Source organism: Scyliorhinus torazame, chromosome 10, assembly GCF_047496885.1.
Source record: "Scyliorhinus torazame isolate Kashiwa2021f chromosome 10, sScyTor2.1, whole genome shotgun sequence".
Classification (NCBI taxonomy): Eukaryota; Metazoa; Chordata; class Chondrichthyes; order Carcharhiniformes; family Scyliorhinidae; genus Scyliorhinus; species Scyliorhinus torazame.
This window is the reverse complement of record NC_092716.1, coordinates 104,423,498-104,450,671: the sequence shown is the minus strand read 5'-3', so window position 1 is coordinate 104,450,671 and position 27,174 is coordinate 104,423,498. Positions and strand designations below refer to the sequence as shown.

Sequence of the window (27,174 nt, the reverse complement as noted above, 5' to 3'; positions counted from 1 at the left end):
TTTCCTTTTCTCATCCCATTTTCTGTCCACGCTCCAACCTCCACCTTCCTTGAAGATGATGAGTTCCTGCTAGGTCACAATTCGATGGATGACAACCTGGGACCATTTGCCGAGTGGGTATTCTTTGTTAATTACTTGGAGGGGCTGGAAATCACAGCTGTATCCTCAGCCAATGGCTGCAGTTATGCTTCCAGAAACAGTTGCAGATTTGCGGTGAACAATAAGAATCCTGGCCAATAGGTACCTGATACTAAATTGTGGTCAACATTTTAAGTAGTCAGTCAATCTCAACGAGGCTGTGTTGACATCTTTGAATCCATGTGGAAAGGTGTTGAGCCTAACTCCAAAGTCTCATTCCATAAATGGACTGCACAGGGGATTTGGGCAATGTAAACCAGACAGGTCCTGTGGTTTACATTGAGACTCTTATGGACTCCGTCGAGTTTGTTGATCTCAGTCAGGGCTGGTGTTGGGATTCTACAGTTCGTCCCACTACCCTTGGGCTATTAGATAGCGTTCCTGATTCTGGTCACTCTCCGGAAACCTCTGGAGGATGTTAAGTGAGGCGTTGATATCTATAGATCCCATCCATCCCAAACAGACCCTTCATAGTTGTCTCGGTGATGGAGAACAGATCATTTGAGTTGGCTACCAGACAGCTGCCAATGTTTCGTGATACTGTAACAAGGTATGAGTCAGTGCTGCCAATTGAGGGAAAATAAATGTTCCATTAAATTTGAAGAATTAAACTTGTACTTTCTTCAAGAAAAGGTACCCAGCCAATCATCTTTTTAAGCAGGGAAGAAGAAAAGCCAAAGATGGTGTCAAACACAGAACAAAAGTAAAATATCACCGATGTTGGAAATCTGGAGTTAACATTTTAGGACAGTGATGATTCTTGAAGCGTGTTGTTGAACACCACTTGGAGGAAGCACTGAGGGCAGCAAGGCATAATATGGGGCGCGATTCAATGAAAAGGTTTTGAAGCGTGGTAGCGAGCGAGAACTGCCGCGAGCTTCCCGGCACTCAGCCCGGCAAAGCCATCACTACAATTCAATGTTAATTGGTCCACTGGCTTCAGGCAACAAACCATGGCTCGCCAGCTGATTCACCGGGACTGCGCTCGCCAGCACCCCCCCCCCCCCCCCCCCCCCCCGCCGGCTAACAAGGGAGAGCAGCACTTAAACTGCTCTTGCATCTTGCACAGCCAATCCCACTCAGCTGGCAGCCCTGGTGCCGAGACAAACAGCCCCAAGTTATGGAGACACAGACCATGGGAGGCGGTTGAGGCCAGGAGGGCTCACATCGCTGAGAGAAAGCCGTTGCGGAAAAATAATCAATCCAGACATTTTGGACAATGCTCTGAAAGAATGGGAAAATACCCAAGACCAATACAACAATAGCACTGTAACCAACAAACCAATCAGATGAATGACAATTAATTGATATGCCAGAGCTGTTGTAATCACCCAAAATAAGTTTAGTTTGGAGCAATCCCCAAAATCAACTGCCGAGTCTATGGACAGGCAGATGTGAATTGTAAACTGAGAGAAGATACAATGCTGATGGAGATTTATTCATGATGTGGTTCACCATCTGGATAAGTCTATAATACCAGTTGTATACTGGCTTGATAAACTGAACCATGCATGCGGTTAACGATGCCCTCTGTGTCCCCGCAGGAGAAATGGTCCCACAACCGTTGAGAGAGGAAATAACTGGCCTTTGAGGTGCGGGCCTTGGACATGCTGGGGGTGGCCAAGGACAGAGCGGTCACCAACGCGGAGGTCGGCTCACTCTACAGAGGTGAAGATCCACCGGGCCCCATCCAGATGGATTGTCAAATGCGAGTTGTTAATGCCATACAGATTGACCCATCCCTCCAGGTCCATTCACACGTAGGACCTGCAGTCGACAGGGCTGACCCACCACCATCTATGCATCACAGCTGTCATCCTCACCCTCCACCAGCACAAAGACTATGCCTTGGTGGGCAATGTTAGTGGTCAAGCTTCTGGCGTACGTTCGGATGAGCACCACACACCTGCTGATGCACATCAGGTGGAGGCAGGAATGCCCGGCGAGGCTGTTGGCGGTCTGCTGGATCCCAGGACCCAGCTGGGTCCTAATCAGATGCTGAGACTCTGGAACAGGTTTACTCTGAGCTGATGCAGATGCGGCCATGGTATTCAGAGGGGGGTGGGAACGACACTCCAGCAGGTCCATAGCCAATTGGAGGAGTCCCAAAGGCTACAGATTCAAGAGATGGCGCCAACAATGCATGGCACCGAGGCCAACACTGCTCGGGTGCCGACTGCAGTGGAGAGCCTGGTGCATGACGTTAGCAGCATGAGTGGAGGTATCTGATGCGCGGATCAGTCGGTACAGCCATGGTTGAGGCCTCAGTAGACTGTCCGACTCGATGGGGCATGTGACCCAATACCAGGCGTACCTTGTTGAGGCGCTGGAAGACATGTCCCGGTCTCAGATTGGAATGGCCGCGGTGCTGTGGAGCTTGTGCCAGTCGCTGGTGTGCATTGCTGAGGCACTGCAAGGCATGGTACACCTAGGAGCATCACCGAGGATATCGAGATTATGGTGCTGCCATTGGGAGCCAGCAGGGCCAGATGATGCAGGGGCAGCCGGGGGTCAGTCCAGCTGCCCCTCTGTGCCTAGGTGAACCCCAGGGCCCAATGGGCTCCGACTGGGAGGAGGGGGCGGTGGTTGCTAACCCAAACCCATCCCATGGAGTGGCGATGGTGGCCACCAGTTCCCCCAAGTTGCACTCCTCTGACGAGGCCACGTCTTGCTGCCAGAACACGGAACTGTGTGGCAAGGCTGTGCATTTGCTGCCGGCAAGTGCGCTGGGACTTCTGGCCCGAGAGCCCCCACAGGACACCCGCTACGGACATCGAAGGCCACGGGACGTGGTAAGCAGCTGGCTGCCTCCACCTCAGAATATGCATCCTGGGGAAACATCTAGACGTAGTGGTAGAGCAAGAAAGGCTAAGCACATCGAGTATCACTAAGAGGGCACGGTGGGGGGGGAGAGTGGGGCAGTACCATCGGGAGAGTGGCGCAGTGCAGTACTCTTGTTAGTGACATAGTAAAAAGCCTCCACCACAACCAGTATGACGCCTCTGGCTCTTTGTTCCGTTTTGCAGGCCGACCGCCAATCCCATGCCCCATTCCCCCAGACGTGGGGTTCCTATACCATCCGACACGCCCTGCCCACGCACATCCAGCCTCAGCGGGGTTCCCTGCTCACCAGGCCCCACACCCTACACCCCAGACACCCGAACATAACATTGCCATCCCCCAGCCACAGGCATGTGCCCAGGTCTGCGGCCCTTCTTCTGGATGTCTGGATGTTGGCTCCTCCGCCTGTGGTGTAGCCTCCTGCAGTGTCCAGGCAATATGGTCTGATTGAGATGCAATATGAAATGAATGAAATGAAATGAAAATGAAATGAAATGAATGAAAATGGCTTATTGTCACAAGTAGGCTTCAAATGAAGTTACTGTGAAAAGCCCCTAGTCACCACATTCCAGCGCCTGTTAGGGAGGCTGATAATAGGCCCCACATGCTACATAGCACGCCTACCCATGGGGATCCACTTGCGATGTGTACTCATTTAACTACGATTGCCAATTAATTCCCTGTTAGCAGTAGCCTTCAGCCAAATGGCCAGAGGCCTCAGCAATCAATGGGAGTTATGGGTTGTCAGTGGGGCAGACAGGGACTAGAGTTGCCCCTTGAATTGGTACAAATCCAGGGGTTTGCTTGGAGAACCCCAGCAGGGGGTGCCCCCCTCCCCAGCTCTCATACCCCCACCCCCACGGCGGCCCACCCCAAACGAGGCTGGGCCCCCGGTTGCCCCCCACTCCCTCCCCACCCACACACAGGAGCAGCAAGCCCAGTGCCCCCGGGCTCTTAGCCTGTGAGCAAAGATGGCTACTCATCTCCTCAGGACCCCCAGCAGCCCTTCGGCTAGGTTTTCAAAAGGTATACTAATCAGCACCAGCGAGACCACTTGCTGGGGAGATGGTTGGATCACCTGAGGCCATTGGATGGGAAGTGGCTCCCATTAATTATATGGAAATTAGTCTTAAGTAGTATTATTGGTTTCTTGCCACACGACGGTGGGGTCCTGATTTCGCCAATGGGAGTGGGCCGGTTGAATTGCGAACGGTTTGGCACACGACATGGACCTCGATTTTGGACTCTCCCACTGTTCACCGATCGCTCGAGCGCAACATGACCACTGAATCGCGCATATGTACTCTGGGTAACACCATTTTGTTTTACTTTTCTTTGATAAAGAACTGATGCCATTATCAAAAGTAGGAGTGGTTGACAAGATCAGACTAACCTGGAAGGTACCCATTGTGGAATACCAATCTGAATCTGAAAGTCTATTGTCATCCATTAAAGTCAATAAATTATGGTAATTTGGTAATCTCCAAGATAAGATGTACTAGGGCTGCGATTCCATCCCTGGGCTGCTGCGATCCTGTCAGATCACTCTGAGCATTCCTGCCCAGGAGCCTGAAGGCAACAAGTGGCGAATCCAAAATAAAAGCAAAATACCGAGGATGCTGGAAATGTGAAACAAAAACAGAAAATGTTGGGGAAACTCAGCTGGTACGGTAGCATCTGAGAACGAGCGAGAGAACCCGAGTTAATATTTAAAGTCCAGATGACTCTTCCTCAGAACGAGTAGAATTCAAGTCTGATCCACTTGAGATCTGGTCGGTGTCCAACTAGATTTCACTTTGATCATGACACATGCTACAAATTCAATACCTCCCATATCCAGGGAGAGATGTGAGGATCCTGGGTTATACGTGTCTCTCCAGTTTTACTATGAATGAAAGTTACCAGCTGATATCTGAATTAGAAGTTTGCCTAGTCTAGATCATGAAGGACCCTACACCACTGGTGAATTATATTGCTGGATTGCAAACAGACTAACCATCAACCAGTTTGAAATGGTCATGGCAGCCCATTTTCTCTGTCACTCTTGAAGTCGATTCAGTGCAGAACAGTTTTTTTCCGGTTTGTTTCTAATCAATGAAGAACTCCATCCAAACTGGGCAGTGCTGCGACACAATTCCTCCCCATTTCCAACCGTTGGGAATCCAGGGGCTGCTGAGACCCTGTCGAATCACTCCCCATCTCCCTGTGAAGGACAGAAACAAAGAGGAGAAGTCTTCAATAGGCTGAGAGGGTGGGGGAATTGACTCAGCTGACGCATTCAAGGACGGCATCACAAAGACTAAAACTAAGCTACCAATAAGAAGGATTTTAGTTTCAATAACCTTCATGAATCAAATGTTTCCTGATTTAGCAATACACATTTGCCTCAGTGCACTGAAGCATAGAGAACAAGAGAGTTGAAGGTTGAACTTTTTGGACTCGAAAGGAGTAACAGTTGCTGTTGTCTCTTCAGACTCGTTCACTGGAGAAAACTGTGAAATGGCAGAAGGGATTTTCAGGCTGATTAACAGTGTGACAAGCTGTGATGTGAATGTTCCTTCCCTGCACGTAACCACCTTTATAACAGGTGAGAGGATTATTAATCTTGTACCATGGGAAGATGTTAAGGGTTCCTGAAACCCATACAAATCAGACTAGTGGGGAGGGTTTGGTGGCGTTTGGGGGGGGGGGAAAGAGAGACAATGCGGAAAACTCCTCCGGGGTTGGAGCAATAAGCCTCCCGTGAGCCTCAGCGGATAGCTCCCCCACTAAAGGGGCTGGGCATCCTAAATCATCCACAGTTAAGTTCTGTATAAAGTTTGGTACGACAGTTCAAACCCAGACGGGATCGGGTGTATATTGTAAATATTTATTTATTTATTTTTTAATACAAATTTAAAGTACCCAATTCATATTTTTTTTTCCAATTGAGGGGCAATTTTGTGTGGCCAATCCACCTACCCTGCACATCTTTTGGGTTCTGGGGGTGAGACCCACGCAGACACGGGGAGAATGTGCACACGGACAGTGACCCGGAGCAGTGTGAGGCAGCAGTGCTAACCACTGGGATTCTTACACCTAAATAACCAGAAACTGGAAGGTCATGAAACAATGGTATCATCGGCTCACCGAATTATGTGAAGATGAGGTGTGAAGTTTCAGTTGGGGCGATGGATAGTTACAAGGTAGCGAGGAAGGATCTAAAGAGAGAGCTAAGACGAGCAAGGAGGGGACATGAGAAGTATTTGGCAGGAAGGATTAAGGAAAACCCAAAAGTTTTCTATAGGTATGTCAGGAATAAGCGAATGACTAGGGAAAGAGTAGGACCAGTCAAGGACAGGGATGGGAAATTGTGTGTGGAGTCTGAAGAGATAGGCGAGATACTAAATGAATATTTTTCGTCAGTATTCACTCAGGAAAAAGATAATGTTGTGGAGGAGAATGCTGAGCCGCAGGCTAATAGAATAGATGGCATTGAGGTGCGTAGGGATGAGGTGTTGGCAATTCTGGACAGGCTGAAAATAGATAAGTCCCCGGGACCTGATGGGATTTATCCTAGGATTCTCTGGGAGGCCAGGGAAGAGATTGCTGGACCTTTGGCTTTGATTTTTATGTCATCATTGGCTACAGGAATAGTGCCAGAGGACTGGAGGACAGCAAATGTGGTCCCTTTGTTCAAAAAGGGGAGCAGAGACAACCCCGGCAACTATAGACCGGTGAGCCTCACGTCTGTAGTGGGTAAAGTCTTGGAGGGGATTATAAGAGACAAGATTTATAATCATCTAGATAGGAATAATATGATCAGGGATAGTCAGCATGGCTTTGTGAAGGGTAGGTCATGTCTCACAAACCTTATTGAGTTCTTTGAGAAGGTGACTGAACAGGTAGATGAGGGTAGAGCAGTTGATGTGGTGTATATGGATTTCAGCAAAGCGTTTGATAAGGTTCCCCACGGTAGGCTATTGCAGAAAATACGGAGGCTGGGGATTGAGGGTGATTTAGAGATGTGGATCAGAAATTGGCTAGCTGAAAGAAGACAGAGGGTGGTGGTTGATGGGAAATGTTCAGAATGGAGTACAGTCACAAGTGGAGTACCACAAGGATCTGTTCTGGGGCCGTTGCTGTTTGTCATTTTTATCAATGACCTAGAGGAAGGCGCAGAAGGGTGGGTGAGTAAATTTGCAGACGATACTAAAGTCGGTGGTGTTGTCGATAGTGTGGAAGGATGTAGCAGGTTACAGAGGGATATAGATAAGCTGCAGAGCTGGGCTGAGAGGTGGCAAATGGAGTTTAATGTAGAGAAGTGTGAGGTGATTCACTTTGGAAGGAATAACAGAAATGCGGAATATTTGACTAATGGTAAAGTTCTTGAAAGTGTGGATGAGGAGAGGGATCTAGGTGTCCATGTACATAGATCCCTGAAAGTTGCCACCCAGGTTGATAGGGTTGTGAAGAAGGCCTATGGAGTGTTGGCCTTTATTGGTAGAGGGATTGAGTTCCGGAGTCGGGAGGTCATGTTGCAGCTGTACAGAACTCTGGTTCGGCCGCATTTGGAGTATTGCGTACAGTTCTGGTCACCGCATTATAGGAAGGATGTGGAGGCTTTGGAGCGGGTGCAGAGGAGATTTACCAGGATGTTGCCTGGTATGGAGGGAAAATCTTATGAGGAAAGGCTGATGGACTTGAGGTTGTTTTCGTTGGAGAGAAGAAGGTTAAGAGGAGACTTAATAGAGGCATACAAAATGATCAGGGGGTTAGAGAGGGTGGACAGTGAGAGTCTTCTCCCGCGGATGGAAATGGCTGGCACGAGGGGACATAGCTTTAAACTGAGGGGTAATAGATATAGGACAGAGGTCAGAGGTAGGTTCTTTACGCAAAGAGTAGTGAGGCCGTGGAATGCCCTACCTGCTACAGTAGTGAACTCGCCAACATTGAGGGCATTTAAAAGTTTATTGGATAAACATATGGATGATAATGGCATAGTGTAGGTTAGATGGCTTTTGTTTCGGTGCAACATCGTGGGCCGAAGGGCCTGTACTGCGCTGTATTGTTCTATGTTCTATGTTCTATGAGTTAACTTGAAGCATGTTCACTATCTGTGCAATGTCTCACCAAATGCAAATACTTTGAGGAGGCCATTTGGTGGGGAATGTTGTTTGCTCCTTCTGAGGAAGGGTTGGTGAGATTTGTCCTACCTGTGGAAGCGGTCTGAAGATGCTCGTTCCACCAGATGTTGTCCTGAGCGACATCACCATTCTTGTTCCTGCAGCTGATATTGGTGAATACATCACTGGGAACGCAGTGCTGGAAGTGGTTTTCTCTCAATATATTGAACTCGATGGCATTCGGCTGCAGACCAAAGTGCCCCAATATGACGAGCTGCTTCTGGTCTGGAAGACAGAAAAAAAAAGATCTCCTTCAGCTCAGGAAGATTAGGAGAATCTGTCAAAGCTTTATTTTTTGCACCCTCCATTTAAATCTTCTCAGAGCATCATAAAGAGTGATGGGGAAGCCATTCAGCCCATTGTGACTGATCTCTTTGAGAGAGCTCACCGATGAATTCCATTCTCCCACTCTGTACATTTTCCCCCTTCAAGTAATAATCCAACCCTTTTGGAAGTTGCTGCAAAATCTGCTTCCAAAACCTTTCAGACAGTGCATTCCAGAACTTGCGCTTGAGCAAGAGTGCAACTGTTAGATTGCGGGAGAGGCCAAAATCGAAAACAGCACTGGGTGCCGATCGGTTTGTGATCTAACTGATCCGCTCCCGTTGGTGAAATCAATATCTCGCCGTGGCATGATGAGAAACCAATAATCACTACTTAAAGCCAATCTCCATACATTTAATGGGAATGACCCCCTAACGGTCTCCAGTGATCTAACCGTCTCCCAGCAAGTGGTCAAGCTGGTGCCGATTAGTCCACCTTTTTAAAAACGTGAAGCTGCCGAACAGCTACCGTGGGGATCCGAGGAGGTAAGTAGTCATCATCGCTTCCGGACAATGAGCCTGGGGGCACTAGGGTTGCTGTCCTCCTGGTGATGCTTTCCGGGCTAACAGCCGCTGCCACTTCCTCCCTGGCGACACTGGCTGCCCTGTGGCCGACCCTCCAAACCTCTCAGGGGAACAGGGCATCCTGTCTGCACTCAACCATGTCCAACAATCTGGCTAGATCAGCATCCCCGAATCGTGCCACAGCTGCGAGCTGTGTGGGGTTTGCTCTGCGGGTTCAGTTTAAGTGCTGCTCCCCCTTGTGGGGAGCTGGCGGGCACAGTCCCAGCGAATCAACCAGCAATCAATCACTTGCGTCATGAAGCAGAGGGGCAGGGCAGCACGGTGGAGCAGTGGTTAGCACTGTTGCCTCACGGCGCCAAGGACCCAGGTTCGATCCCAGCTCTGGGTCACTGTCTGAGTGGAGTTTGCACATTCTCCCCGTGTTTGCGTGGGTTTCGCCCCAACAACCCAAAGATGTGCAGGGTAGGTGGATTGCCAACACTAAATTGCCCCTTAATTATTTTAAAAGCTGAAGCAGTGGGGGCTCATTAAGTAGACCAATTAACATTTAATACCGGTGACGGCCTCGCCAGGTCGAGCATCGGGAAGCTCCCGACAGTTCCCGCTCGCTACCACACTTGAAACTTTTCCATTAAATCGCGCCCTTCATTTTGTAAAGTATGCGACAGTGGGCTCCCATTCCCTACAGCAGGTTTGATGTCCAAGATTCAGCACAATGGTGAGAGTTGGCAGACTCTAAAGCAGTCAATCCATCCATAACTGACCGTTCCCCGCCCTGTACCAATATTTAAAATGAACTCCCTTCCTTTGAGTGTTGACAGGCCAATTGACAGCCACTCCCCAGCAGAGATTGAGAGTGGCAAATGTGGCCAATGCTTCTCTCCCTCACTTGGGGATACTGAGGACAATTGCAAAATCCTTTCTGCTGCCCATCTGAGAGCAATTAACTCAAAGGAGACTGAGGTTCAACCTGGAATCATCTCATTCTGCATGGATGAGGGTCACATTCAGTGATGGATTTAGACACAAAGCCATTGAGACAATCCTCTAATGCTGTTGGGAACTGGAGTGAGGGCTTGGAGGGGTAGGCGGGGGGTAAAATTCTGCAAGGCTACCGCCATTTCTAACTAGTGGTTTGCACTGCTGCCTCACAGTGCCAAGGACCTAGGTTCGATTCCACCTTGGGTGTCTGTGTGGAGTTTGCATATTCTCTTCTGCCTGTATGGGTTTCCTCCATGTGCTCTGGTTTCCTCCCATTATCCAAAGATGTGCAGATTAGGTGGCTTGGCCATGATACATTGTACCTTAGTGTCCAAAGGATAGGTGGGGTTATGGGGTTACGGAGATAGGGGAGTGGGTCTGGATAGGGTTTTGGAGGTTTGGTGCAGACCCAATGGGCCAAATGGCCTCCTTCTGCACTGAAGATGTTCTATGATGTCAACATCATACTTTGCTGGCAGCCTGTAGCAGCCAATGTAACAGGAAAAATGGGCACCTTCAGCCAATTACATAATTTGTCCGGAGATTCCGCCAATCTCCCATAGAAGGTGCAACAGAAAAGCTAAGGATAACCTGAAGCCTGTCACACTGCTCCTGGGAAACTTTGGGAAGGGAGGGTGTTGAGCGATGGAGCGATTGTAGCCTGACAACTTTCTGCAGGGAACTGAGCACAATGGGTCCTCACTAGGTCAATGCCTTAGCCACTGGAGGCAACAATCAATGCCAATAAATTGAAGAGAAGAAAATAAGAGTTAATTTGCTTAAAATGAATGTTTTTCAACTTTAACTAGCAGTACTGCAGTGAGAATGTTGTCCTCATTCTCCTTATTGCCACTGTTTTAGTTTTGTTGACATCACAGGTTAATATTTATATTCCACCAACACGTATCTGGGTATTGCTAGTTAACCCAGACATGAGCTGCTAAAATTGCAGTCATGATAGTGAAAACATTTAAAATGGAAATAATCGAAAGATGGAAATCTTCAATGATTTCAAATGATGGGGTTGTGACTATTTCCACTTGGCAACTTGTTCCCCTGTAGGATTGTCCTTGGGAAGAAAGATGGTTGATACACTGTCTTGGGATGGTCTTTGTCGTTTGTGTGGATGGCTACCTCTTATTCCAGAATAGCTGGAGGACACCAGGGACGGGATTCTCCGCAATCGGCGCGATGTCCGCCGACCGGCGCCAAAAACGGCGCGAATCAGTCCGGCACGCGCCGTCCCAAAGGTGTGGAAATCTCCGCATCTTGGGGGGCCGAGCCCTCACCTTGAGGGGCTAGGCCCGCGCCGGACTGATTTCCGCCCCGCCAGCTGGCGGGAAAGGCCTTTGGTGCCCCGCCAGCTGCCGTGGAAATGACTTTGCCATGCGGCACATGCGCGGGAGCGTCAGCGGCCGCTCACGGCATCCCCGCGCATGTGCAGTGGAGGGGGTCTCTTCTGCCTCCGCCATAGTGGAGACCATGGCGAAGGCGGAAAGAAAAGAGTGCCCCCAGGGCACAGGCCCGCCCGCGGATCGGTGGGCCCCGATCGCGGGTCAGGCCACCGTGGGGGCACCACCCGGGACCAGATCGCCCCGCACCCCCCCAGGACCCCGGAGCCCGCCCACGCCACCTTGTCTCGCCGGTGAGCGAGGTGGTCTGATTCTCGCCGGCGGGCCAGGCATTCCAGCAGCAGGACTTCGGCACATCGCGGGCCGGAGAATCGCCGGGGGGGGGCCCGCCAACCGGCGCAGCGTGATTCCCACCCCTGCCGAATATCCGGTGCCGGAGAATTCGGCAACCGGCGGGGGCGGGATTCACACCAGCCCCCGGCAATTCTCCGACCCGGCAGGGGGTCAGAGAATCCCGCCCAGACACTTGTTTCTGTCAATTCAAACCCCTCCTTTCTATATTTCATAGAACATGGTCATTCTCCCTCTGCTGTAGTGATTCTCATTCCAATTTTTGTTGTGACACTGGTGCAGTTCCCATGCTGACTCGTGCTGAATTGTGCAGCATGTCTCCTGATCACTTCAATCTCTCACCATATAAGGACCCACACACAATTTGCATATGCCAGAACTGAACGAACAATCTGTGCAATCCACACTGATGCTAGACTCCTTAACATTTCTCCCTCAATCCCTCCATTACTCTGTGTATTTGTGTGTCTCTTTCTTTCACTCTTTCTATGGCTCCCAAACGTTTCCATTCTTTCTGTCTTCATTCTGCCCTTATAATCTGGGCACCCATCTCTTCTCAATCCATTTTAAAACTCATTCAAGCTTAGCTTGGTATCTGGTCCTTTCTTTCTCTAGCGAATACCTTGATACATTTTCCTGTGCTAAGGGAGCTATGTGGATGCAAGTTCCTATTGCGACATTAACCCTGCCTACTCTTCCATTAGGCACTGAACTGCTCCACTTTCCAGCCTTATCACAACTCCCTTTCCGTGTGAGCTTGGTGTGTCTTTCTTTCCATCATGTTTTGATTCAACCAATAATTATTTTACAGAATATAAGAGAAATACCTGCGAGGTGTGCTCGGAGCATGTCCATTTGCAAGCTTTGGTGTGGGATATCGGACACGATTCCAGTATCTTGCTTGGCCTGAAGATGGACATTGATGAGGTTAAGTGGGAGCACTCCCATCTGCACCAGTTAGAGAATAGACAAAGACAAAAAAAATTCCTGTTAATTTTTCAGAACCATAGACTTGAGCAAACACCATGATGCACTTTCATCCTAAAGAGAATTAGCAAAGGCCCCAACATTCCACTGGCAGTTATTTGGACGCTATGCTGTGATTGCAGCCATGGCTTCCTATGAGCTGGATATACACATGCCAGGGTAAGTGGGAGGTGTGGTGTTCTTTGTATTTCTTATACTCTGGATGGATGTCGAAGTGTTCAGAAAGAACATACAAGCCAAGTTCAATAACAAAGCTAGCATGTATTACACTACTTAATATACAGCTCGACCACTTACTCCTATAGCAATTAATAATCTATTCAAGTACAATCTACACTCTACTAATACTTGTCTCATGCACTTTGTCTTAAACTGTACTCTGCTCTCTCCTACACTCTCTCACTCTCTCCCAGAGAGCAGTCCTTTTTATAGGTCTGTTCCCAGCTCCATCTAGTGGTCAATTATGATATTACATTAACCCTTTATATACAAGACATTCTACATAATGTCACATCCCCCTTTCTTTGAAAAATGTTTGAAACACTTTCAAACATTTAAATTCATACACGGGAATTAGTTTATACATATCAAGTACAATGTTATGTCAAATGTCATAATATCAGAATTACAGAATAATAGGTTATTATTTGTTACAAGTTCAGATGATTAGGTTTTTTCCTTATCGTCTTGGACCATCTTAATACACTCGAGGCGTCATTAGAATTGTCCTTTGTCTGTTCATGTGTTCTGTTTGACAACAAAGCTGTCGGAAATTCAATATTGCGAAACATGGAGTCCGATTGTGTTAGAGTTGGTTCTGGAATGTGAATTGGATTTTTGACTTTTAATAAAGCTCGTTGATGCCTACGATACATCACCCCAGATTCGGTTTGTACCACAAATGAGCATGATGAAACTTCACTCATCAGCTTTGCAGTTTCCGACCAACAACCATTTGGATTTTGCATCCTAATGATATCTCCTTGGTTAAGTGGAGGTAGTTCCTTTGCATGTCTATCGTAGTAGGAACTTTGTTTTCATTTTATTTGTCATAGCATTTTATCATGTATCATCTGTTCATCCAGATTCGGAACGGTTATGCCTGGTAACGGGGTACGCAGCTTTCTTCAACGGGCAGGTGACAAACATGATGCCAAAGGAGTAGTTCTGTAGTTTAACAGTGTTAAAGAAAAATCCTTTTGATCATCATATGCCTCCTTGAACAGTGTCTTTACTATTTCAACACCTTTCTTAGCTTTCCCATTTGACTGCGAGTATAACAGACCTGATGTGATGTGTTGGAAGTTGTAGCATTTGGCAAATGATAATCATTCCTAATCACTAAAATAGGGACCATTATCCGTCAATACCTTTAGGGGTATGCCATGTCGTGCAAATACAGACTTCGCAACTCTTATGACTGATTGAGCAGTCAAATCTGTTCGCGTTATTACTTCTGGATAATTGGAATAGTAATCCATGATTATCAGATAATAATTTCCTCTAAAATAGAATGAGTCCATCTCAACCTGTAACCATGAGTTAGTGATAAGTTCACTTGATGCAAATGTTTCTTTGCCCAGTGCAGTTGATGTGTTTGACAGACACTACAATCTTGATCATAGTTCTCAACATCTTTATTGATGCCTGGCCAATAGACTGATTGCCTTGCACGTCTTTTGCATTTCTCTATCCCTTGATGCCCTTCATGTATCATTGCTAGGATACGTCTTTGGAGGCAGTATGGTATGCCAACTCGGTCACATTTCAGCAAAAAACTATTAACAACGGTCAGGTCATCCTTGACATCTCTAAAACTGTTGCAGCCGCCATTGGGCCATCCTTCCATCAGATGTTTTATCACACGCTAACGGATTGCATCTTTTGCTGTCTCTTCTCGAATTAAGCTTAGTTGTGCATCAGTTACTGGTAACATGTCTGCTATGAATGTGGCTTGTGCTTCCACATTTAAGATTACCCCTGATGGTGTCTCATCAGTGTAACTAGTTGCACGTGACAGAGCATCTGCCAGGACAAGATCTTTGCCTGGAGCACACAATAACGTAAAATCATATCTACGCAGCTTCACATCATCCTTTGTAGTCTTGGCGACATATTGAGATCTTTTTTAATTATGTTGACTAAAGGACGGTGATCCGTTTCCACAGTGAAATGCGGCAGGCCAAGACAAAGACACAAAAGCGGAATTTGCTTATGCCAGTAAGTAAACCTAGACATTCTTTCTCTATTTGTGCGTATCTCTGTTCCATCAGAGTAATTGCACGTGATGCATATGCAACAGGTTTCCAGAGATCATCTTCTGATTTCTGAAGTAAGACAGCTCCAATCCCATTCTGACTGGCATCAGTTGAGATCTTGGTCAGATCAAAGAATGCTAATACAGGGGCCATAGTTCGTGACTACTTCATGCCCTTCCATTCAGCTTCATGCGGAGATGTCCACAACCTTTGTATGGGGCAGGCTGGCATTTTGGCTGCCCCATGACATTGGAAATTCAGGTACCAGTTTGCCCATGGTGGTGGGATGGTGTGCTGCCTGAGCCTTATCTACCCTCGCAATAACCAAATTGGCCTCAAAGCAAGGGATTTGATCCAGGAATAAATGTTCATTCGCTTTTGAGATCCAGACCACTTGAGGTCAATTCTGCCCTGCTTGTGACTTTGTGGAGGCCAGTACATATTATGCTTCTTGGAATAAAAGTGGCAACTTCTACCCCAGCTCTCAACTGAGGGCTATGAGTGGGAATTCTGTCTTGGGGAGTTCCCATCTCATTCTGTAAATTGCCTTATATGGAGCAGAAGATCTCCCCTGACACGGTCACCAGCAATGGAGTACCAGCGTAACCAAGTTTGCACCATTTTGAAAGGGTCGTTTCCAAAGTTGCAATGGGAGATCGACAGAACACTGACCAATTTCAGACTGTTTGCCTCCTATTCTTGGCCAGTCGCACTCTATGCGAGATAGGAGAAATTTGATCAAAAGGACACTATGGGCGGGATTAACGGCTATTCACGTCGGCGGGAAATTCCCCTCTCCCACCGGCACACTAGCTTCCCAGCGACAAGGGGTGCTGTCACTGGGAAATCCCGTTGATAACTGCAGGGTCTGTAGATCCCGCTGGCGGGCCACCTCCACCACCCAAAAACACGCGGCCGGTTGGTCAGTAAATCCCGCCCCACATGAGAGTCAACATTAGGTTTGTAGACAGCAGGATATGGTTAAGTAAGGAACCTTAACCTTGTTACCATAAATAATCTCTTGCATGGAAATGAACAAAGTTTGAGCTGTTCATATTGTCTGTCCTCTCAGATTAGTTTATAACAATTCAGTCCCCTACAGCATTTTACCACAGCCATGGCCCTGCCATGAGATGCACCTTCTATGTTTTGGTCCCTTGGCCAGATATCCCTTCCGCATTGTTACCTTGGCTGGTCCCCAAGCAGTTACCTTTTGCTCGGCATATTCTCTTTGTCCTCTGAATCCCACATCTTGAGCTATCCATCCTCTCCTATTACTGCCCCACCTCCAACCTCCCTTTGTTCCCAAAATTCTGTAAATGTGTCATTGTCTCCTTGTTATGTGCTCACCTTTCCCAAAACCTCCTGCTTAAATTCCTTCAACCATGCTACCAAACCAGGTGAAAACATAAGCATCTAGCATGGCTATGATGAAGATGCATTGGGTGCGATTCAGCGGACTGAAGCTAAAGTCCGTTGAAAGGTGGATTTAGCGGGATGTTTCTCGACGGCTGCAGCACCAAGAAACATCCCGCTATCCAACGGCACTTTGCCGGGTTCTTTTTCCCTATAGGAGATTCTCTCCACCATGGCCGCACCCAAAGTGATTTCCCACTGGTGAAGGAAAGGTTACCCGCAGATCGGGGCGCCGTTTTGAACGGTAACCCCAACTTCCACCCACCGCGCCTTTATTGACCCCCCCACCCCCCGCTCACCACCAACGTTGGGAGGCCCTTGCAAAACCCACCTCACTCCCCCTCAAGTGGCAAGCCCTCTCTTCCCCGTGCCCTCCACCTGGACGTGCCTTCCAGGCACCTGGGCATCCTGGCACTGCCCCGGCACCCTGGCAGTGCTACCCAGGCACCCTGGCAGTGCTCAGTTTACACTGCCAGGGTGTCTATGTGCCGGGGGGGGGGGGGGTGTCGCAGTGCCACCCTGCCCTGTCCCCGACCACCTGAAGTCTCCAGTAGCTCAAGAGACTGCCATCCAAGTGCCAAAACGTGGACCAGCACTAAATGGCGCCCTGGCGAGGTCTCTTAAGGTGCGGCCGGTGGGTAAAAGGTGAATCCAATGTCCAGGTATTTAAATTCATAGAATTTACAGTGCAGAAGGAGACCATTTGGCTCATCGAGTCTGCACCGGCTCTTGGAAAGAGCACCCTACCCAAGGTCAACACCTCCACCCTATCCCCATAACACAGCAACTCCACCCAACACTAAGGACAATTTTGGACACTAAGGTCAATTTATCAAGGCCAATCCACCTAACCTGCACATCTTTGGACTGTGGGAGGAAACCGGAGCACCCGGAGGAAACCCACACACACACGGGGAGGAATGTGCGGACTCCGCACAGACAGTGACCCAAGCCGGAATCGAACCTGGGACCCTGGAGCTGTGAAGCAATTGTGCTATCCACAATGCTACCGTGCTGCCCATGGTATGAGTCTTAAAAATTCAGATCTGTATTTTGCCGAGCGTGGGTGTGATCCAGATCGCCCTGGGCAGAGCGAGTCGGGTGATTTGCAATTGGGCGCAACAGGGTTACTGAATTGCGCCCATAATCTTTACTTTGCCCTGTTTTACTCCCCCTAGATATTCACCTTGACCATGTCATGCGCCTCCATCAGGGAGTATTTTTCCCACACACAAGGTCGTGGAAATATGGAATCCAGTCACACCTCCACCCTCCCCTCACCATCCAAGTAAAATACTGTGGATTCTGAATCAAATAAATTGTTCGAGGCTGAGTTTGACGTTTATTTTTGAATAAGGGCTCCAAGCAACCAGAGCAAAGACAGGAAAATTGAACAGAGGAATAGATCAATCGTGATCTAATTGAATGGTGAAACAGCAGCAGGGGCTGCATGGCCTATCTCAAAATGATCCTACTATGATGTGGGAGAGAATGAGGTGTGCGATCAGCTTTGGAGCTCTCACAATAAGACTGAATGGTCCCTCTTGTACTGTTGACTTTGATAGTTTTCTGGATCTTGTTCTGTACGAATTAGCTGCAGTGTCTGTCACCATAACAAATGCCACTGGACTCTGAAATAAGTAACTGTGTGTGAAGTGCCTTCAGATGTTTCTGAGACATGTAATAAGGCACAATATAAATTAAATGTCTTTCAATTTCTTTCCTTTACATTTATTTGCCTTAAATTCCAGTAGGTGGCAGCATCTAATGTCACTCAATTGAATCGGAGTGAGCAGCCATGGATTTTCCAGCCCCGCTTGCTGTTTCCAGCCCTGCTTGCTCGTGGGGCCTTCCGCTCCCATCAATGTTAATGGCCTTTTGGCTGGCTCGCCACACCCTCTGTGGAAGGACCCACTGCGATAGGGCCGGAGAATCCCGGTTATGGACAGCTATATATTTTTTCTGAATGGATACCTGTAGTGTGTTGCTGATATGTAATGATCTTTATTTTGCTCGACTATTATGCCAATTGTTTCATCCTTCACTATTGACAGAACTTCGTGGCATCCACTGTCCAAAGTAATAGGTGTCATGGACAAATTTCATTATTGGCCTGGATTTTCATGGTGCACCCAACACGGAAAATGTCCCAAAACAAATATAGAAAATGGGGAAAATATTAACCAGGGACCAATGACAAACCATAAAGGGAGAGTTACGAAGGGGTTGAATGATGAGTTTAGATTTGGATCTCACAGCTGGGAGAAAAAAGTGGGAATGTGGATGGGGTTGAAGAATGGAAATCCAGAGGTTAAGGTGAGTGAGGTGGCTGAAAGCCACCTACAAGCAGGGAGGCAATGGTGCAGTGGTATTTTCACTGGACTTGTAACCCTGGGTAATGTTCTGAGGATACGGGTTCAAATTCCACCATGGCAGTTGGCAAAATTTGAATTCAAATTTTTTTTTAAATTATTTTTGTTTTAAATTTCCAATTAAGGGGCAATTTAGCGTGGTCAATCCACCTACCCTGCACATCTTTGGGTTGTGAGGGCGAGACCCACGCAGACACAGGGAGAATGTGCAAATTCCATAAGGACAGTGACCCAGGGCCGGGATCAAACTCGGGTCTTCGGCAATATGAGGCAGTCGTGCTAACCACTGCGTCATCATGCCGCACATAAATTTTAAAAAAAATCTAATGAAACCATTGTTGATTTCCATTCAAACCCATCTTGTTCACTATAACCTTCCTTTAGGGGAGGAAATCTGCCATCCTTACTTGGTCTGACCTAAACGTTTCTCCAGACCCACAACAATGTGGTTGACTCTGAAATGGCTACTGAGTTCAAGGGTAATCAGGGATGGGGGAATAAATGATGCCCACATCCCATGAATTAATAAAATAAAACAAGGCCACGGTCCAAAGACTGGAGGGTGTGACAGGTTGCAGGAGGGGATATAGGGGAATGGAACTGTAAGATGAAAATGAGGATTTTTCAATACGCTGGACAGGAAGTCAGTGTTGGGTGATGAGGAAGTCATGTTGGATTCATAAGAAGATAAGAAAAAGGAGCAGGGGGAGGAGGCCAGTTGACTCCTTGAGCCTGCTCCACTAATCGGAAAGATCTTCCAACTGTGGCCTGCCTTAACTCCACTTTCCTACCTTTCCCCCATAATCTTGCTCCTCAAAAATCTGTCAATCACCCAGCTCCCACTGCTCACTGTGGAAGAGAATTCCAAAGTCTAATAATCTCTGAGAGGAAGTTCCTCCTCAACTCCAACTTAAACGGGGGACCCTTTCTGTTTGAATATGTGCCCCCTAGTTCAAGATTACTCCCAGGAGGGGAAATATATTCCCAGCATCTACCCTATGAAAACCCCTCAGAATCTGATATGTTTCAAGAAAATCACCCCTTATTCTTCTAAACTTAGTGACCAAACCTACTCAACATTTCCTCATAAGGTAACCCCTTTATGGATGACTAGGATATGGCCCAGGACAGCACACAGGTTAAAGTTAGAGCATGGGAGACCAGCAAGGAGAACACTGGCGTAATCTGGGGCACGTTTTCCGGTTCCCCCAACTGTGTGCTTCTCAGCAGCGCACCTTTCCGCTGGCGGCAGGATTCTCTCTTCCCGCCACTTGTCAATGGGATTTCCCATTGAAACCATCCCACACCGCCAGGAAAACCGCAGGTGGAGGTGCACTGCCAGCAGGAAAAGAGAATCTCAATGGTCAGAGAATTGTGGCCCTGGTCTGGAGGTGACGGGATATGGATTAGTTTTTCCAGCAGTGAGTCCAGGCAACTGATAGGCCAAGGCAGTAGATTTGTGGTGAATGAGTTTGTGGCTAGAGGCCATCAATATAAGATATTCACTAAGAAACCAAACAGAGAATTGGAAGAAACTTCTTTATCCAGAGAGTGGTGAGAGTGGGAACCTGCTATCACAGGGAGCAGTTGAGGCTTCTCGTATAGATGCATTAAAGGGGAAGTTAGATAAGTATATGATACAGATAATAATAGAGGGTTATACTGACGGAGTTATTCGAGGAAGAATGGGAGAAACATAAACAATCTACGTGGGATTTTGGGCTAAATAGCCTGAATTGTGCTGTATTTTCTTTGTAATTCTATTTAAACAGCTTTAGCAATAGCATGTGAGATTTGAATTTTAGCTTCCTGTTTCGATTCGGAACGATGTTAGAAAATATTGCATTTCAGCCACAGGGAGGACAGAAACAAGGGCAAAGGAGCAGAAATAGAACATAGGGAACATTACTCATCTTCCCCAAACATTTTTACAAACAGCAACAGGATAGATGAAGTTAGGCCTTGGTTTTCTGCACCAGCCTCTAGCATCTTGATTATCGAGGGCGGACAAGGACATTACTCATGGATATTCTACACTTCAACCTCTCTTCCCCATTCCTTGATGCACAATTTAACAGAGATGGCTTTAAATAGTAGCAAAGCCTTTTCAACCATCTTTACCTTAAAACGCCCGAGCAAAGGTTGACTGTATGGCTGGTGTCCATTGTCCTGTTCCAGCAGCTTCTCTAAGCTGACTGCCCGTTCTAGCTCGAGGCCTGAATTTGTGTCCCAAAGGAAGGCCACCCGTTCTACACCCTGTGGAAACAGCAATGAAACACCTGAGCTTTCTTGTAAAAGAAAAATATCAAAATAAATTGTACTTTGGTAGCATTGTACAAAGTGGGGCTCAGAGATCTGGGTGTAGTAAGAAACCCACAATCATGCATTTAATGTTGACGGGGAGGGTCCAAGTGGTGAAAATGAATATTCTGCCGATTATTCAAAGATGTGCAGGTTAGGTGGATTGGCCATGATTAATTGCCCTTAATGGCCAAAAAGGTTAGGAGGGGTTGTTGGGTTACGGGGATAGGGTGGAAGTGAGGACTTAAGTGGGTCGGTGTAGACTCGATGGGCCGAATGGCCTCCTTCTGCACTGTATGTTCTATGTTCTTGTTTATGTTTCAGGCTCTCCCGACCGTTATACCAAAGGCCTTCTTTCGGAAAGTAGACACAATCATTTTGGACTTTGTATGTGTGGGGAAGTTGCCGAAGGTGGGGAGGACCCTGCTACAGAGGCAGAGGCAGCAGGGGGGGGTTGGCGTTGCCAAACTTGCTTCATTATTATTGGGCAGCGAATGTGGACAAGGTACAGCAGTGGTGAGAAGGAGTAGAGGAAGAGTGGGTTAGGTTGGAGGAGGAATCTTGTAAGGGGGCTAGGTTGAAGGCTATGGTGACGGCAGCGTTGCCAATGGCTCTGAGTAAGTATTCAGGGAGCCCGCTTGTGCAGTCCACGGTGGAGATATGGAATCAGTTGAGGAGTCATTTTAGGGTGGATGGGATGTTGGTGCTAATACCACTATGTCGGTTTGAGCCGGGGGGGGGGGGGGGGGGGGGGGATAGTGTATACAGGAAGTGGGGCTGGCGAAGGTAAGGGATCTGTATTTGGAGGAACGGTTCACTAGTCTGGAGGAGCTTAAGAGAGAGAGTAGAGCTGCCGAGGGGGAGTGAGTTCAGTTATCTGCAGGTTAGGAACTTTGCGCAAAAGGTCTGGAGGGGGTTCCCTAGGTTGCCGGGATACGCCTTGCAGGAGCGACTGCTGCTTCGAGATGTGGAAGGGGTGGGGAGAATTGGGAGTATATACAAGTGGCTGGGGGAGCAGGTAGGCGAGCAGGTGGTGAAGATCAAGTAGAAATGAGAAACGGAGTTGGGAGGGGAGATCAATGGGGAGTATGGAGTGCGGTACTGTGTAAGGTAAACGGGACCTCCTCCTGTGCAAGGATGAGCCTGATACAGTTTAAGGTGATGCACAGGGTGCATATGACTCGGGTGAGACTGAGTGGGTTCTTTCAGGGAGTAGCAGATGAGTGTGAGAGGTGTGGACGGGGGCCAGCGAATCACGTGCATGTGTTTTGGGGTTGCGAAAAATTGGGAAGACTCTGGGCGGGAGTGTTCGCTGTCTTAGCCAAGATAGTGGAGGAGGAGGTGGACCCGGACCCTTTGGTGGCGATATTTGGGGTTTCAGAGAAGCCGGAGCTCATGGAGAGGAGGAAGGCCGATGTCGTGGACTTTGCCTCTATGATTGCACGGCGGTTGATTTTACTGGAGTGGCAGTCGGCATCGCCACCGGGGGTATTGGCATGGTTGTGTGACCTGTATGACTTCCTGCGATGAGAAAAGATAAAGTATGAGTTAAGGGGCTCTGCAGAGGGGTTTGAGAAAAGGTGGGGGGTGGGGGTGAGAGAGAATGGGGAACGTTTGTACAGACTGTATAGATGATGGCTGGGAAGTATGTTTCCCGGGGTGTTTATTTGCTGTAACTTGTTTTGATACATGTTTGTAATAAAATACATTTTTTAAAAAACTATTCCATTTCAGAAATGGAATGCTAAGCTACATTAAAAAAAAAGAAACCCACAATCAGCAATGTGGTGCACGCTACTTCAGAATTATTTTAGGGACTTGTGGAGTTGTATTTTCCTGCAATCTGCATGGAGATTGTCCCAGATTAAAATCTATGCTTCCTTATATATGGGAGAAAAAATAATGGCCGGTCTGCAGTTCAGGAAGGGGTATTGAGAGGCCTCATCCAATAAATAAAAATAAAACATTTATCTTGTGTCTTGCACAACTACAGGATATGCCAAAACACAGTTAAAGTAGTACTTGAGAAGTTGAGTCATTGTTATAGTGGAGGAAACACAGCAGTCAAATTACCACAGCAAGCTCCCATAAACAACAATGCGATTTTTTTTGTTTTGAATTAACGAAATGTGGGCATCGTTTGCCAGGCCAGCATTTATTGCCCATCCCTAGTTGCCCTTGAGAAGGTGGTGGTGAGCTACCTTCTTGAACCACTGCAGTCCATGGGGTGTAGGTACACCCACAGTGCTGTTCGGGAGGGAGTTCCAGAGTTTTGGCCCTGCGACAGTGAAGGAACGGCGGTATACTTCCATGACAGGATGATGAGGGACTTGGGGGAGAACCTCCAGATTGTGTTCCTAGGTACCTGCTGCACCTGTTCTTCTAGATGGCAGCAGTTCTGGGTTTGGAAGGGGAATAATAACTGTTTTTGTGATGTCGATTGAGGGGTAAATGTTGGCCAGGACACTAAGGATAAACCCCTGTTCTTTTCAAAATAGTGTTGTGAGTTTTTAGTTTGACCAACTGAGGGCAGAGAGGGCCTTGATTTGATGCCTCATCTGAAAGGTGGAACTTCTGATGGTGCAGCACTCTCTCAGTACTGCACAAATGTCGGCTTTGATTTTTTTTGTGATCAAGTCACAGAGTAAAATTAGATAGGGTAATTCTGTCATGATCCAGAGGGCCAGGTGGTGCAGGACTTAATTGGATAGAATGGGAGACAATGTTACAATGGTACAATCAGACACCTTCCAAACTGACACACGGGGTATAAGTGAATCTCTAAGTAATGCCCACCACATGCATACAATTCAAGATAATTCATATACAATTTACAGAACCTATTACTTCAAATTAAGCCAGGAAAGTAGGATCAGAGCATAAATAAATAGAGATTGGAATCACGGAAGGTAACAGTTCAAATGAAGGATATAAAAATATTGCTTTCAGACAGTGCTCACCTTTATTCTGCTATTAACACCTATCCGACCAATCATTGCGGCTTTAATACTATAATTACCACTCCCTTTGTCTTTATTACATGACATCTTTGCTATTTTATCTCCTCTGCTCTCTAACCTATCTCTAAACTTCTCTTTTACTCCCCCTTTTTTCAACAGCATAATAGCTGTCACATTCCTACGTCTCTTCAGTTCTGAAGAAGTCATACTGGACTCAAAATGTCAACTCTGTTGCTCTCTCCACAGAGGTTGCCAGGCCTGATGAATATTTCCAGAACTTGTCCACATGTTCTGGACATGTCCGAAGCTTAGGGGATTCTGGCAGGGGTTTGCAGATGTCATGTCCATGGTGTTAAAGGCAAGGGTGGCACTGAGTCCAGAGGTGGCGATTTTCGGGGTGTCGGAAGACCCGGGAATCCAGGAGGAGAAAGAGGCAGACGTTCTAGCCTTTGCTTCCCTGGTAGCCCGGAGACGGATCCTATTAGCTTCGAGGGACTCAAAGCTAATAGTATTCGGAGACCTGGCTATCGGACATGGCTAGCTTTCTCTGTTTGGAGAAAATCAAGTTCGCCTTGAGAGGGTCACTGTTAGGGTTCGCCTGGAGGTGACAACCGTTCGTCGACTTCTTCGCGGAAAGTTAATCGTCAGCAGAAGTGGGGGGGGGGGGGTTAGTTTAGCTTAGAGTAGGGGGTTAATAAAGGTGGGACCTGTAAGGAAGGGAGACGGCTTTTGTACTATGTTTATAGTTTCATGTACATTGTTTCTTTTGTTGTTGTTACAATACCAAACATACCTCAATATATTCATTCATTAAAAAAAAAGAATATTTCAGAACTTCATGTTTTTACATGACTGTATAAGTGTTCTTTCTTTCTTTTGTTCAGCTCACTCTAACTGTGCTAATTATTTGCTAGAGTAATCTAAAACTACTCTCACTACTCTGTTCTCTTATTATGGTGCTTTATATTCCTCTGCTTCAACGGCATCACAGTAGCACAGTGGTTAGCACAGTTACTTCACAGCTCCAGGGTCCCAGGTTCGATTCCCGGCTTCGATCGCTGTCTGTGCGGAGTCTGCACGTTCTCCCCTTGTCAGCGTGGGTTTCCTCCGAGGGCTACGGTTTCCTCCCACAGTCCAAAGATGTGCAGGTGAGGTGGATTGGCTATGTTAACTTGCCATTGGTGTCGAAAAAAGGTTAGATGGGGTTATGGGGATAGGGTGGAGGTGTGGGGATAAGATGGAGGTATGGACATAGGTAGGGTGCTCTTTCCAAGGGCCGGGTAGACTCGATGGGCCGAATGGCCTCCTTCTGCACTAGAAATGCTGTAGCTATAGATGTACTCTTTCCTTCAATGATCTCTGTGGCAAAGCATTTCATGAAACCTCTACCCTTAAACCAACTGAGCTAAGCTGCCAAGAGGAAGGGTGGAGGAAGGGAAAGCACACCCCGGGATGAGAATAACATGGAAGTTTTTCCTTGTCTCTCTTCCCTCTCTCAGTGACTACTTTAAACCAAAGACCCCACATCATAGATTCCACTGCCAGAGGAAATATTCTATCTTCTTGTGTTTTATGTATGCGGTTTTGCATCTGATTTGCGTTCCTTGAGAAAGCAATCATGGAGTGAGATGTTTGCACAAAGTACCTAAAAGTACTGGATTCTGAACAGAATCATTGAGCGAGATTTTTGGGCCATTCCCACTGGGCGGGGTCTTCTGGTCCTGCTGACGGTGCCTTCCCCCACCCCGCCGTGGTTTTTGCGGCAGCAGAGGGTGAAAACAACGAAAAAAGAATGTGTCGACAGCGACAGGACTGGAAGATCTCACTGAAGGCCAACAGCAGGCCACCATTCTGTCCCAGAATTCCTCCAGCTGAACCAATGATTCCACAGGCTTAGTGTTTTACCCACTATTTGGCCTTTGTTCTCTACTTCTGTTTGTAAAACCAAGGATCCCAAAAGGCATTTTTTTGAATGGATTTTCTACTTGTTCCAAATTTAACCAATCTTTTGACTTTTACAGTGCTTCAAAATGATAGGATTTCAGGATATAACCAATTAAATCTTGCACTTCTATAATAAATGTGGGCCTAGCCAGCAATACCCCATCCAATGAATGAATAAAAGTCACAAATTGCTATTGAATCAGAGGTTATGGTCCACCCATCCATGACCTTGCCCCATCTTATCTCTGTGACCTCCTCCAGCCCAAAACCTTCATTTGCCTCCAATTTTGTCCTCATGCATCCCCGATTTTAATTGCTATCCCTTCAGCTGCCAAGGTTTCAAGACCTGGAATTTCCTCTGTAAACTTCCACTTGTCCCTTCTCCATTAAAAGTTACCTCTTCCACTGAGCTTTTGATCATCAATCCTAATATATGCTTGTGTGGTTTGGCTGTGAGAGCTTGTGTGAATGCTCCTACGAAACACTTTGCAGTTGCAATGTTAAAGGCACTGTATAAATTGCTATTTGCTCAAGGTGGGATTGATAATTTATGCAAATAACTTTGTTGTAACTATACCTGTTTTTCTTGTCCTTGTGACGTATCTAACACAACATATTTCCACCTGCCACGGTCCCCTGTCCATTCTTGCACTGTAGCAATGGTGGGTTTCTCAAGTTCCAGGCACATCTGGAGAAAACAAGCATTGCAGCAGGTTAATAATGTAATGGTGCTCACCTGGTGCCCTCTGCTGGTGAAGGCGTTGAAGGGCACAGCAACTTGACAGGTAACTGAAGAAAAAAAGCTTACAATTTGACTTCTTGTCAAATCTGTGACAAACACTTCACATACAATTCATTTCAAGCGCCGTCGCTAGTATATTGTCAAGCAGAACCATCATTTTGCACACAGCAACTTCCCATAAACAGGAGTGAAATGAATGACCGATTAAACCGCCTTTAGATGGTAGCTTAGGTGGTTTAAGGGTTGAATGCAGGTTAATTCAGTTGGAGAATGCACTGCTCAAATCGAGCCATGGGACTTGACATACACAAAGAGACATGATATGCCCTTGATTTAACTTTTAACCAAGATTGGGATCTCCAGCACAGTGCTTGTCAGTAATGCTGTAGTGTCAGCCCAGATTATATTCGCAAAACTGTCCAATATGGAAGCAAGTATACTATTAACTGAGTCAAATTGCTATGTACCGCCCCACCAAATCCCTCCTGTTCAATCACCGCTGGGTACTGACCCACCAA

At 47.1% G+C, this 27,174-nt stretch overlaps 1 protein-coding gene across 1 annotated transcript in view; it reads right to left on the bottom strand.

Annotated features, from left to right (window-relative positions):
- Window positions 1-3,933: 3,933 nt before the first annotated feature.
- LOC140430825 (endonuclease/exonuclease/phosphatase family domain-containing protein 1-like) overlaps window positions 3,934-27,174 on the bottom strand; it is a 60,465-nt gene continuing 37,224 nt past the window's right edge. The window contains exons 4-8 of the mRNA XM_072518548.1: window positions 26,492-26,602; window positions 20,831-20,965; window positions 12,504-12,624; window positions 8,175-8,369; window positions 3,934-5,182 (exon numbers count right to left, since the gene is read on the bottom strand). Of these exons, the coding sequence (XP_072374649.1) occupies window positions 5,067-5,182; window positions 8,175-8,369; window positions 12,504-12,624; window positions 20,831-20,965; window positions 26,492-26,602 (678 nt within the window). The 3' untranslated portion in view covers window positions 3,934-5,066. The remainder of the gene's footprint in view (window positions 5,183-8,174; window positions 8,370-12,503; window positions 12,625-20,830; window positions 20,966-26,491; window positions 26,603-27,174) is intronic.